General features: G+C 39.1%; 1 protein-coding gene across 1 annotated transcript; it reads right to left on the reverse strand.

The window, feature by feature from the left end:
- Window positions 1-6809: 6809 nt before the first annotated feature.
- On the reverse strand, window positions 6810-7769 carry LOC142750531 (olfactory receptor 2M4-like). Its single transcript, XM_075859534.1, has one exon. The coding sequence runs from the start codon at window positions 7767-7769 to the stop codon at window positions 6810-6812; it is 960 nt and encodes a 319-aa protein (XP_075715649.1).
- Between the last annotated feature and the right edge of the window lie 4935 nt (window positions 7770-12704).

Below are 12704 nucleotides of genomic sequence, written 5' to 3' on the forward strand. Positions count from 1 at the left end.
CGCGGTGCACTCAGGGAATGCTGGGCGTTGTAGTAGTACTACAAAGGCTGCCTGTATTGCAAGTTGGATTGTTATTTGTTTGTTATGTTAACGGCCGGGGATGAGACCCTTCTAAAAGCGTTTTCACACACTGGCTTGGCAAATGGCAATGAATGAGAATTTCTATCAGCCACGCCGTGGTGCACTCAGGGAATGCTGGGAGTTGTAGTAGTACTACAAAGGCTGCCTGTATTGCAAGTTGGATTGTTATTTGTTTGTTATGTTAACGGCCGGGGATGAGCCCCTTCTAAAAGCGTATTCACACACTGGCTTGGCAAATGGCAATGAATGAGAATTACTATCAGCCACTGTGCACTCAGGGAATGCTCGGCGTTGTAGTACTACAGCTGCCTGCCTGGATTGCAAGTTTGATGTTAACCCATGCAACGGGGATGAGCCCCTTATAAAAGCTTATTCACACACTGGCTTGGCAAATGGAGAATTTGTATTGCAATTTGGATGTTGAGAGTAAACTCCCGCTGTAGTGGATGAGCCCCTTCGATTGCTGGATTCCTGGCTTTTAGGTTCCTAAAGCTTTCCCTAACTGCACAGAGATGCTATCCCTACAGCTCCTGTCTGTAAAATGGCCGCTGAGCTCCGTGCATAGACTTTTATTGCAGGCTTGAGCCCGCCCCTATGCTGCCTCCCGATTGGCTGGGAGAGCCGTTTGCAAGGCATTATGGGGTAGCCTTATGTCAGGTGATATTGTGAAATCCTCCATTTTACATCTAACATGTGGCAGGCGCCAAAATGTAGCCGGGTTCGGTCAAAACGGGTGCGGCCGAACCTGGTGAAGTTCGGATTTGCTGCGAACCGAACTTTTCCCGATGTTCGGACCGAAACCGGGTTCGGTTGTCCCGGTTCGCTCATCTCTACAAATAATTTTCCATACTTGGGTTCATATTTTAACATTTCCAAATGTTTGGGGGGGGGGGGGGGATGAGCACTATTTCTTCTTAATAGGTTACTCCTGTCTGTTGGTTTGTAATACAAATTTGTCGTCAAACAAATGTTTGTTGTTTTGTTAATTTTAACGTATACTTTCAAGATTATATTCAATAGAAAATTGGATAAGATTATGTAAATTATTAATGTATGACATAAATGTTTCTAAGTTTTCTTTACTACCTTCCCATAATAACGTCGTCCATATATCTTAGCCATAACTTGATGCATACACTGAAGGGGCTATTGTGTACAAATGAGGTTTCAAAAGAGGACATAAAGATATTAGCATATCCTGGAGCTGCAGAAGAGCCCATCGAAGTGCCTTGCAATTGGTCCCCCGAAACGTCGCTCATGTGTTGTTAGATGCCGACCCTCCACATGTGTTGTCTCTGCTTTCGGTGAAAGCCCTGGATCTAACTGAGTAGACTAAGATGGAATTCTAAACAGGACACTTCCAGGAATCTAACCTTCTAAACAGTTGAAAAAATCTTTTGTTCACATTTGGCAATTGTTATGCCTTTGTTTTCTGTCAATTGACATGAAAAAATATTTAATACAGTTTTCTACATTTTGACACTTGAACGTCCTTTTATTTTTCTGGGGCGTTACAAGGCTTAGAGCTTTAGCAGCAATTTCTCATATTTTAAAGAAAATTTCAAAAGGCTATTTTTTCAGGGACCAGTTCAGTTCTGAAGTGGCTTTGAGGGCCTTATATATTAGAAAATCCCCATAAATCCCCCCATTTTGAAAACTGGACCTCTCAAAGTATTCAAACCAGCATTCATAAAGTGTTTTTACCCTTTAGGTGTTTCACAGGAATTAAAGCAAAGTAGAGGTGACATTTTTTTTCTACCACAGAATGTTTTACCCGAGAAATGCAACCCAATATTTTATTGCCCAGATTCTGAAGTTTTTAAAAATATCCCACATGTGGCCCTAGTGTGTTAATGGACTGAAACACAGGTCTCAGAAGCAAAGGAGCACCTAGTGGATTTTGGGCCCCCTTTTTTTAGAATATATTTTAGGCACCATGTCAGGTTTGAAGAGGTCTTGTGGTGCCAAAACAATGGAAACAACCCAAAAGTGACCCCATTTTGGAAACTACAGCTCTCAAGAAATTTATCTAGTGGTATAGTTAGCATTTTGACCACACAGGTTTTATGCTAAATATATTGGAAATAGTCTGAAAAATTAAAATCTCCTTTTTTTTCTGAAAAAACGTTTGGAAAGCAATGTCTCCCAAATACAGCAATACCCCATATGTGGTAATAAATGGCTGCTTGGACCCACATCAGGGCTCAGAAGGGAAGGAGCGCCATTTGGTTTCTGGAGTACAGATTTTGCTGGAATGGTTTTCGGTGCAATGTCGCGTTTGCAACGAACTGGAGGGACCGTTTTGGAAACACCCCAAAAGTTACCCCATTTTGGAAACTACAACTCTCAAGGAATTTATCTAGGGGTTTAGTTAACATTTTAACCACACATGCTTTTTGCTAAATATATTTGAATTATTCTGTAAAAATGAAAATTGACTTTTTTCTGAAAAAACATAGAAATTTTTAATATTTACAAAGAATAAAGAAGAAAATTCACCATAATATTTGTAAAGCAATGTCTCTCGATTATGGCAATAGGCCATATGTGGTAATAAACTGCTGATTGGACCCATGGCAGCGCTCAGAAAGGAAGGAGGGCTATTTGGATTTTGGAGCACAGATTTTGCTGGAATGGTTTTCGGTGCCATGTCGCATTTGCAATGCCCTGGAGGGACCAAAACAGAGGAAACCCCCCAAAAGTGACCCCATTTTGGAAACAACACCCCTCAAGCAATTTTTCTTAGGGTATTGTGAGCATTTAGACCCCACAGGTCATTTGCAGAATTTATGAGAATTAGGACACGAAAATGAATATCAAAATTTTTTCCCCTAAAATTTTGAATTTTCTCATTTTCACAAAGAAGAAAGGAGAAAAAACACCCCAACATTTGTAAAGCAACTTCTCCTGAGTACGGCAATACCCCACATGTGATCATACATTTTTTTCATTAGAAATGAATTAACCCTTTCATGACTCATCCATTTTTTGCTTTCTTATTTTCGTTTTTCACTCCCCGCATTCCAAGAGCCATAACTTTTTTATTTTTATGTGCGGAGAACATCAGGGAATAATAAGAGGGTATAATAATGCGGTAAATAAATAATAATTCATGGATACGTGGCCAGTGTCGCACTGATAAATGGCGCAAAATCTTACCAGCTTTTGGAACGCTCTGCACATTTTGCATTGCCATATTCTGAGAGCCAGAACCTCTTTATTTTTTCACCACCGGAGCTGTGTGAGGGCTTATTTGTTGCGGGACAATCTGTAGTTTTCATTGGTACCATTTTGGCGTACATGCGATTTTTTGACCAAAAACCAACAATTCTGACAATGGTTTTTTTTTCATTTTATTTTTTTACAGCGTTCACCCTGGGCTATAAATTACAATTTTACTTTATTCTGTGGGTCGATACGATTACGGCGATACCATATGTATATAGTTTTTTTTATGTTTTGCAGCGTTTGCACAATAACATCACTTTTTATTATAAAATTATTTATTTTCTGTGTCACCATATTCTGGGAGCCATAACTTTTTTCTTTTTCCAGTCAAAAAAGCTATGTATGGGCTTGTTTTTTGCGGGACGGGTTGTAGTTTTTATTGGTACTATTTTGGGATGCATGCGACTTTTTAATCACTTTTTGTTGTCTATTTTGGGAGGTGTGGTGACCAAAAAATAGCGATTCGGGCATAGGTTTTTTTCGGTTTTTTTCCGGTGTTCATCCTGCGGGAAAAATAATATTATATTTTTATAGTTGGGGTCGTTACGAATGCGGTGATACCAAATATGTGTACTTTTTTAACGTTTTCATTTTTTTCCTGTAATAAAAGTCTTATTATAGGGGAAAAACAGCAGTTCTTGTTTTTTTAACATAACTTTTATTTTTACACTTTTCTTAACTTTTTTTTTAAAACATTTTTTGTCCAACTGGGTGACTTTAGGCCTTGCAGCTTTGATCGCTGCTAGAATACATTACACTACCTAGGTAGTTTAATGTATTCTAACTGTCATTGTGACGTGACAGTCACTCTAACAGGAAGCCGACGGAGAAACAGCCTCTGGCTGCTCCTCCTAGGCTTCCGTACATGGCAACCCGGAGGCCATTGTCTGGCCTCCGGTTGCCATGACAAGCATCGGCAGCCCTCACAATCACTTAATGGTGGCTGCCGATATGCTTCAAACCTCTTAAATTCTGTGATCACAATCGATCATCACATTTTAAGGGGTTAATTGCCGAAATCAGCAGCGATGGTCTGTTGACTGGCAAGACTGGAGTGTCAGCTGTCGTGGACAGCTGACCTCCCGGTTCCCGGACACTGTCTGTTAGGACAGTGTGCGCCGGGAACTGCTCCGCATCTGTACTTCCTGGTGCGGGAAGCAAGCCCTCTCCAGGACGTACAGTTGCGGCGTAGCGTAGGAAGAGGTTAATGACCAAGCAATTTTTTACGTTTTTCCATCGTCGCATTCAAGGAGCTATAACTTTTTTATTTTTTCCTCCGACATAGCTGTATAAGGACTTTTTTTTTGCCGGACAATTCGTATTTTTTTAGTAGTGCCATTTTGGGGTACATATAATTTATTGATTAACTTTTATTATGTTTTTTGGGGGGTAATGGGAAAAAACCTGAAATGTTGGCATTCTTTTTTGCATCTTAAATTTACTCCATTTATCGTGTGGTATAAATAACATATTAATTTTATTCAGCGGGTCGTTACGATTGCGACTATACCAAATTTATATACATTTTGTATATTTGACTACTTTTACACAGTAAGAACACTTTTTTTTTTTTCAAAATTATTTGTTTTTGTGTCGCCATATGTTAGGAGCTGTAAGTTTTATATTTTTTCTCTGATGCAGCTGTCTGAGGATTTATTTTCCTGGACTAGTTTTTATTGGTACCATTTTGGAGTACATGCAACTTTTTGATCACTCTTTATCAAAATATTTTGAAGGCAGGATGAACAGAAACAGCTATTGTGGCATTGTTTTTTTCTTTTTTACGGTGCTCACCGTGCGGGTTAAAAATTATAATAGTTTTAGAGTTGGGGTCGCTACGGACGCGGCAATATCAAATGTGTGTATCTTTTTTACTTTATCTCATAATAATACATTTTGTAAGTGGGAATAGTAGGTTTTTCCATTTATTTTTTTGTTTGGGATTTTTATTTATTTATTATAAGCTTTAATAAGCTTTTTAACTTGTTTTTTTAGTCCCACTTAGGGGATTTCACAATGCGATCATTTGATTTCTTTTATAATACACTGCAATACTTCTGTATTGCAGTGTATTGTGCCTGTCAGTCTAAAATAAATGGCTCTGGCATGGCCTAGAAGGGCATTTACTCTGGGCAGCCCTGGTACCTTTGTTAGGTCCCTGGCTGCCATAAAAACCATTGGCACCCCACGCTTGCATCACGGGGTGCCGATGGGGTGAGAGAGGGAGCCCCCTCCCTCTAAAACCACTTGGATGCGGTGGTCACTATTGACCGCCGCATCTGAGAGGTAAAATGGGCTCACATGACCGGAGAGCACTGTTATTGGTCTCCGATCGTTGCCCTGAAGCCCAAGGCTTTTAGCCTGGGTTTTAGAAGCAGAACGCCTGATTCGGGGTTAACAGCTTCTAAATTGCCGCCGTTAAAATGCGGCGCTTCAAAAGAACTACGCTAAACGGCCGTTGTAAAAACACCAAGGGGTTAATATTGACACTTTCTAAGTGATTCAAAAGCAGACATTGCTTCACATTACTGACAAAACGCTAACCACTACTTTAACAGCAATTTAACCAATTTAAGGATGCTGGGGGAGATAGCTGTTGGCTGAACGATCATTCATCTTGTCTACGGCCCGAATGACTGTATTTCCGTACCTTTACAATGTTGTCATCAATGGCACATAGCATATAAAATGTTCTGGCGGTTACACTATTTGGCCAAAAAGTATATGGACACCATGCCAAATTATTTAGTTCAGTTGTTTCAGCTGCACCTATTGCAAACCGGTGCACAAAATCAAGCACACAGTGATGCACTCTCAATAGAAAAACATTAATAGTTATATGGGTTGTATTGAAAAGCTCAGTTTGGGGAAGGCCTTTACCTGTTCCAACATGACTGTGTTCCTGTGCACAAAAATTACATAAAGACATGGCGTAAAGAGTTTGGTGTGGAGGAAGTTGGCTGTTTGCACTGACCTTAACCTCATCCAACACCTTAGGGATGAATTGGAACACTGATTGCAAACCAGACCTTGTCATCCAACATCAGTACCTGACCTCACAAATGTTCTTTTTTCTAAATGGCCACAAATTTTGACAGACACACTCCAAAATTGTATAGAAGAGTGGAGAATTTTATAGCCCATGATTTCAGAATGCGATGCCCAACAATCTCATATAGGAGTGATGATCAGGTGTCCACAAACTTTTGGACAAATAATGTATTTTCCTGTGACCAATTTTCACAGGGAAAAGACATCTCTACATATTTGGAAAATACTTCCTTATAATTTATTATGTAGAATTCAAAAAGTTCTTTACACCAACTTATATAAGGCAGCTCATCAGTCTCAATAAGAATACTTATTTGGAGAAATAAAATATATTGTAATAGCGTAACATTGAAAAAATATGTATTTGGAAACATTTGACCATCATAATATTGGCTGACTTTCCTATTTACAGTATTTTCGGGTTGAAACCAAACATGGAGAATGGTGTTCTATGCATTTAGTTTCCAATTGTGTGTGCTTATTTTTGGGATGTGCCTTTTGATGGCTTTTAGGACATCTTTGTTTCTTAAACTGTAAACCAGGGGGTTTAACATCGGAGTAACAGCAATGTACAGCATAGACAGAAGTTTGTCTTGTTCTTGAGAAAACTTGGTCTCCGGTTTCATATTAAGACTGAGAGATGTTAAACAAAATAAAAGAACAACGGTCAGATGAGAAGAACAACTGGAGAAAGCTTTACGTCTTCCCAAGTTAGAATGGATTTTCAGAATACTAGCTATAATGAATATATAAGAAATAAGAATTAGAGTAAATGGGAAGAACCCTAAAAAAATACCATCAACCATTATGAGTATCCCAATGGCTGTGGTGTCGCTACAGGAGAGCTGAAGTACTGACTTCATATGGCAGAAAAAATGGTTGATTTCACGAGAGTTGGAGAACGTCAACTTAGATATTAGCAGAGCATACATCATTGCATTAAAGACGCCAAGATTACAACAAAATGCGGCTAAAATGAAACAAGTCTTGTGGTTCATAATAAGCGCATAGTGTAGAGGTATACAAATGGCGACATACCGGTCACAGGCCATACACACAAGAAAGAAAAATTCAGTTCCAATACAAAAAACATACAAAAATACTTGTGTGAAACATCCGGTGTTTGATATACTAGTGTTTCCCGTGATGGTGATCGCTATAAGATTTGGTAAAATAGCAGAGACGTATATGATATCCAGGATTGTGAGGTTGCACAGAAAAAAATACATTGGTGTATGCAGCTGGGAGGTCAGACATACAATTATGGTAACAAGAATATTTTCAAGTACACAGAGCAAAAACATAAATAAAATGGCAGTAAAAATCAACATATGAGCATTTTCATATCTGGTAAATGCCAAGAGATGGAATTCACTCTGCAGAGAGAAGTTATGGACATTTTCATTCATATTTTTGAAAATAAAAGATCCAAAATTTTTAATGCATACGTTGTTACTTTTACCTTCAATTTGTTATTACCATTTATATTGTTTCAGTCACTGAGAAAAAATAAGAATTATAAAATTACTATTATTAACACAAAGGGTCAGTCTAACCTTTTAATAACACAAATAGAAAATCAATAATCAGAAAATGACTTATTGTTTAAAACAAGTTTTTAATAGAGATGAGGGAACGGATTAGGCATGAATTGAATTCGGTCCGAACTTCCAAAAAGTTTCAGATTCGGTGAAATACAAAACTTTTGGGGTTTGCGGCGCACGGATCGGTAAAATGGCAGCCGGCCAAGAGTACCGGCCGCTACTTTACAGATTATAGAAATAAAAGAGGGGAAAAGAGAAGATTAAAAAAAAATAAACATCACATACTCCTCTGGTCTCTGGTAGCGACACGTCCCTGCCGGCCTCCTGAGATTATGTTGTTTTGTCCCATGTGAGCGGACAAAACAACATCATCTCAGGAAGCCCACAGTGACGTGTCGATATGGAAGACCAGGCAAGTATGTTATTTTTTTATTTTAGAGGTGGAATCGCAAGTACCCCGATTGCCATGTTTAAATTGCGTTTCAACGCAATTTTTTTTTGGACCAAATCTAATTTCAAGGCTGATTTGATAGATTACCCTCTTCCTATTCTTTTTCCTTTCCCTACATTACCTCCCAGTTTAGAGATGGTCTTGCCCAGTTCACCCGTTCATGTTTGACCATTAAAGAATTCTCGAAACTTCAGCTTGGTCAATCAACATTTTTCTGTATGTAAATCTGAGGTCCTAAATAATATGTGATTACGTGTAATTTTAACTGATGGTCGTTATTTTGCTTTCCACATGATTACTACTTCATGTCTTCTTGTTTGCACTACTTTACTATTGTAAAAATACAAAACTTCAATTAACCCGTTAGTGACCACCCATAGGTGTTTTTAAGGAGGCCACTAACAGGCTTTTTTTATGATGCATGTGCCTTTTTACGCACAGTATTAGAATAAATATTTGCTGCCATGAGCAGTTGCGACTCCCTGCTCTCAGCTACCGACGGTAGCTCAGGGCTGGGAGCAGACCTGCTAGAGCGGGGCAGAATCTAAATCAGTATTTATCCCGCCGGTCTAACCCCTCACCGCCACATCTGAATGGTTTTAGAGGGAGGGTCTCTCTCTTTTGCCCAACCAGCACACCCACAATGCGATCTGCGTCTAGTTAATGCCTGTTAGATTTATACTGACAGGCAAAAGTACACTGCAATACAGAAGTATTGCAGTGTATTATAAAGGCAATGATCAGGTTGTAAAAAAACAAGTTGAAAAAAGTTGAATAAGTTTATAATAAATAAAAATCACAAGTAAAAAAAAATGTAAAACCCACTTTTTACACTTACAAAATGCCTTATTATAAAAAAAGTTACAAAATTACACATATTTGGAATTGCCGCATCCGTAATGACCCCAACTATAAAGGTATTACTGTTATTTAACGCGCACAGCGAATGCCGTAAAAAAATAAACTAAAAAACAATGCCAGAATTGCTGTTTCCTTATCATCCTGCCTTGTAAAAAAAAATGGATAAATGTGATAAAAAATTTGCATATACTCCAAAATGGTAATATAAATACTACAAGTCGTCCTGCAAAAAAAAAAAAAAAAGCCCTCATACAGCTGCATCGGCGGAAAAATAAAAACGTTATTGCCCTTCAAATATGGAAACACAAAAACTAATTATTTTGAAAAAAAAGTGTTTTTACTGTGTAAAAGTAGTAAAACATAAGAAAACTATATAAATTTGCTATCATTGGAATCGTAACGGCCCACTGAATAAAGTTATGTTATTTATACCACACGGTAAACGACGTAAATTTAGGATGAAAATGATGGGCAAAATTGCTGGTTTTTTTTCTATTCCCCCCAGAAAAGTTAATAAAACTTAATCAATAAATTCTATGTACCCCAAAATGGTGCTATTAAAAAATACAACTTGTCCTGCAAAAAACAAGTCCTTATACAGCTATGTCGGCGCAAAAATAAAAAAGTTATAGCTCTTTGAATGCAACGACGGAAAAACTTAAAAAATAGCTTGGTCATTAAGGCCTAAAATAGGCTGGTTACTAAGGGGTTAAAAAGAGTAAAAAAAAAAAATAAACATCTCTGAAATAAAGTCAGTTCATATCATTGACAAAAGGTTGCTCATCTTCCCCTCTGCACACGTCGCAGAGCATGCTCACAACATTCTTCCATAGAAGTCAATGAGTTGTTTTCTGACTTAGGCCTCATTCACAAGGCAGGGTTTCCCGGCCGGGTGCCGGCCGTTCATAAATCGGCCGGCACCCGGCTGCATTAGGAATGATAGACCCCTAATGGGGCTATTCACACGACCGATTTTTTGACGGCCGGGAAATCCGGCCGTCAAAAAATAGGACATGCTCTATCTTCGCCCGGGTACCCGGCCGCCCGGTTCCCATAGAAGTCTATGGGGCCGGGTATTACACGGCCATCACCGGAATGTGTTCCGAGTGATGGCCGGGTTTCCCGGCGCTTGCGCTCTATCTCCTCCTCCTCACAGCGCAGAGTGCATGTGAGGAGGAGGAGTTGATGCCATTCTGACGAATGGCATCGCTGTACACTGTGTTGCAGGGCCGGGGTGTACAGCAGGTGGAGGGAGCGCTGCGCTGGCTCCCTTCCCCTGCTTGTTAAAAGCACCCTGGCTCGGCGACACCTTCGATGGCGCCACTAGTAGCAGCAGCTGCTTATGCTGCGGCTGCTACTACTGTAGCGACGCCACTATAGCAGAGCGGGGAGGTATCTCCCCGTTCTGCTATGTCCTAGCAAAAGTGTTTGGAAACCTAAATAACATGAGTATACAAGACCAGGACCTGGAAAATCTGTTCCACAGTCTCGAAAAAGATATGGCCCAACAAGCCAAAGTTTGGTGGGATTTAACCACCTTGAATAACTATATAAGTAAGAACATGATTCCAAGAGGCCTAAGGCTAAGGAAAACACCCTCCTTCAATTATTCAGAAGCTTTTAATGAAGAATGGAACAAAACTCTATCAGACTGCTCCATAAAACTCATGATGTTAATCACAGAACAAGAAAAAATCAAATTAACAGAATTGGAAGCAAAAATCTCTGAAACAAAATGTAAAATAGACAGTTTTCCCAGCTCACCAGACCTAGTAACCCTTGAGACTCGCACCTCTCAATACATAGACAAACTTGACCGAGCAATAGCAGAAACGAAACAATCAAAGTTTCAAAGAGACACAAGAGATTACAGTTCTAATGAAGTCTATAACTGGAATAGTAGAGACAGAAATAGAACTCGACCTAAACCTATTCTCAAACAACGAAATCAACGCAAGAAACAAAGAGACACACTCCATAGAGTAAGCTTCAGCTCCACAGAGCCAGATTCATATGACGGACTCTCTGAGGATGATTCCATTAGGACACGTACAAAATTCAACTACAGACAAGATCCTAGCCAGTCTACGTCAAAAAACGAAGAAGGAGGGGCGGCAAGAAACATAGACCGACAAGATCAGGTCCTGAGCCGCCACCTCCGGTCCCGCAAATTTCAAGTGTAGATCTGAACGTCACCAATCTATCATCTACTATACTTACATCATCTCAAATTGAAGCACTGTCACTGGGACTGAATTTTGCTCCTAACAATAACTTCGATCCTTTTTCCACCCTTCTTGACATAAATAAATTTATCAGGAATTTAACCGTCAAAAGACATTTTCTCACACAAGAACATGATACTTCTGAGAACTCAGAAGAAGAAAATACACCACTATTACCTCCATCTCTACCAACAAATACATCAATGGAATTTCCTAAAGAATATAACCGAGAGTGTTACCAAGTATCAAAAGATCTATCATTTGAAGAGTTACAAACCATGGTTTGCCTAGACAGCCTACGCACAGAGGATCCGGACATACTCACAGATAACAACATTGATTTCCATATAACCAACCCCAAATATTATCCTAAACAATCAAGGACAGAGTCCATGGACCGTTTCCAGATGATTGTAGAAAAAGAACTCCAAAATCTCTCTGATAAGATTAAACAAACCAAAATTGAACAGAATCTTCCCCTCCGTTTAAAAAACGCAGTAAAAACGCTCAGAAATAACAAAGAAATAACTATCAAAATGTCTGATAAAGGAGGTGGAATAACTGTAATGAACAAGTCTGATTATAAAAACTCCATCCTAAATCTTCTATCAGATGAGAACACCTACAGATGCCTTGATAATAATCCCACAACAAAAATTCAGAATAAGATGAAAAATCTATTAAACGAGGGTGTTAGAGAAGGACATATCAATCAAAAACAAGCAGATTACATCTTTGTGGAACAACCAATTACACCTATTTTCCATGCCCTCCCCAAAACACATAAAAATCAGGTCCCACCACCCATGCGTCCGATTGTATCGGGGATAGGCTCAGTGTTGGAAAGACTGTCAGAGTGGCTAGACACGGTACTCCAACCTCTAGCCCAAAGAACACCAGGGTTCATAAAAGATACCAAAGATGTTTTATCTTTTTTCCAAAACAGAGTATGGAATGAAAACGATGTTTGGCTCACTTGCGACGTTGTTGCACTCTATACTAGCATTCCTCATCAAACTGCATATGCTGCACTAACACACCATCTAGCAATGTACAGCACCTTTACCAAAAACTTTCAAACTTACATATTAGACATCCTTATGTTTTTGATGACAAACAACTATTTTCAGTTTAATGACAAATTCTACTTACAATTAAGAGGGGTATCAATGGGAGCAAAATTCTCCCCATCAATAGCCAATTTAACCATGGCCTGGTGGGAGGAACAGTATATCTTTTCAACCAACAACCCATTTGGACACA

The sequence above is a fragment of the Rhinoderma darwinii genome, chromosome 3 (assembly GCF_050947455.1).
Source record: "Rhinoderma darwinii isolate aRhiDar2 chromosome 3, aRhiDar2.hap1, whole genome shotgun sequence".
NCBI lineage: Eukaryota > Metazoa > Chordata > Amphibia > Anura > Rhinodermatidae > Rhinoderma > Rhinoderma darwinii.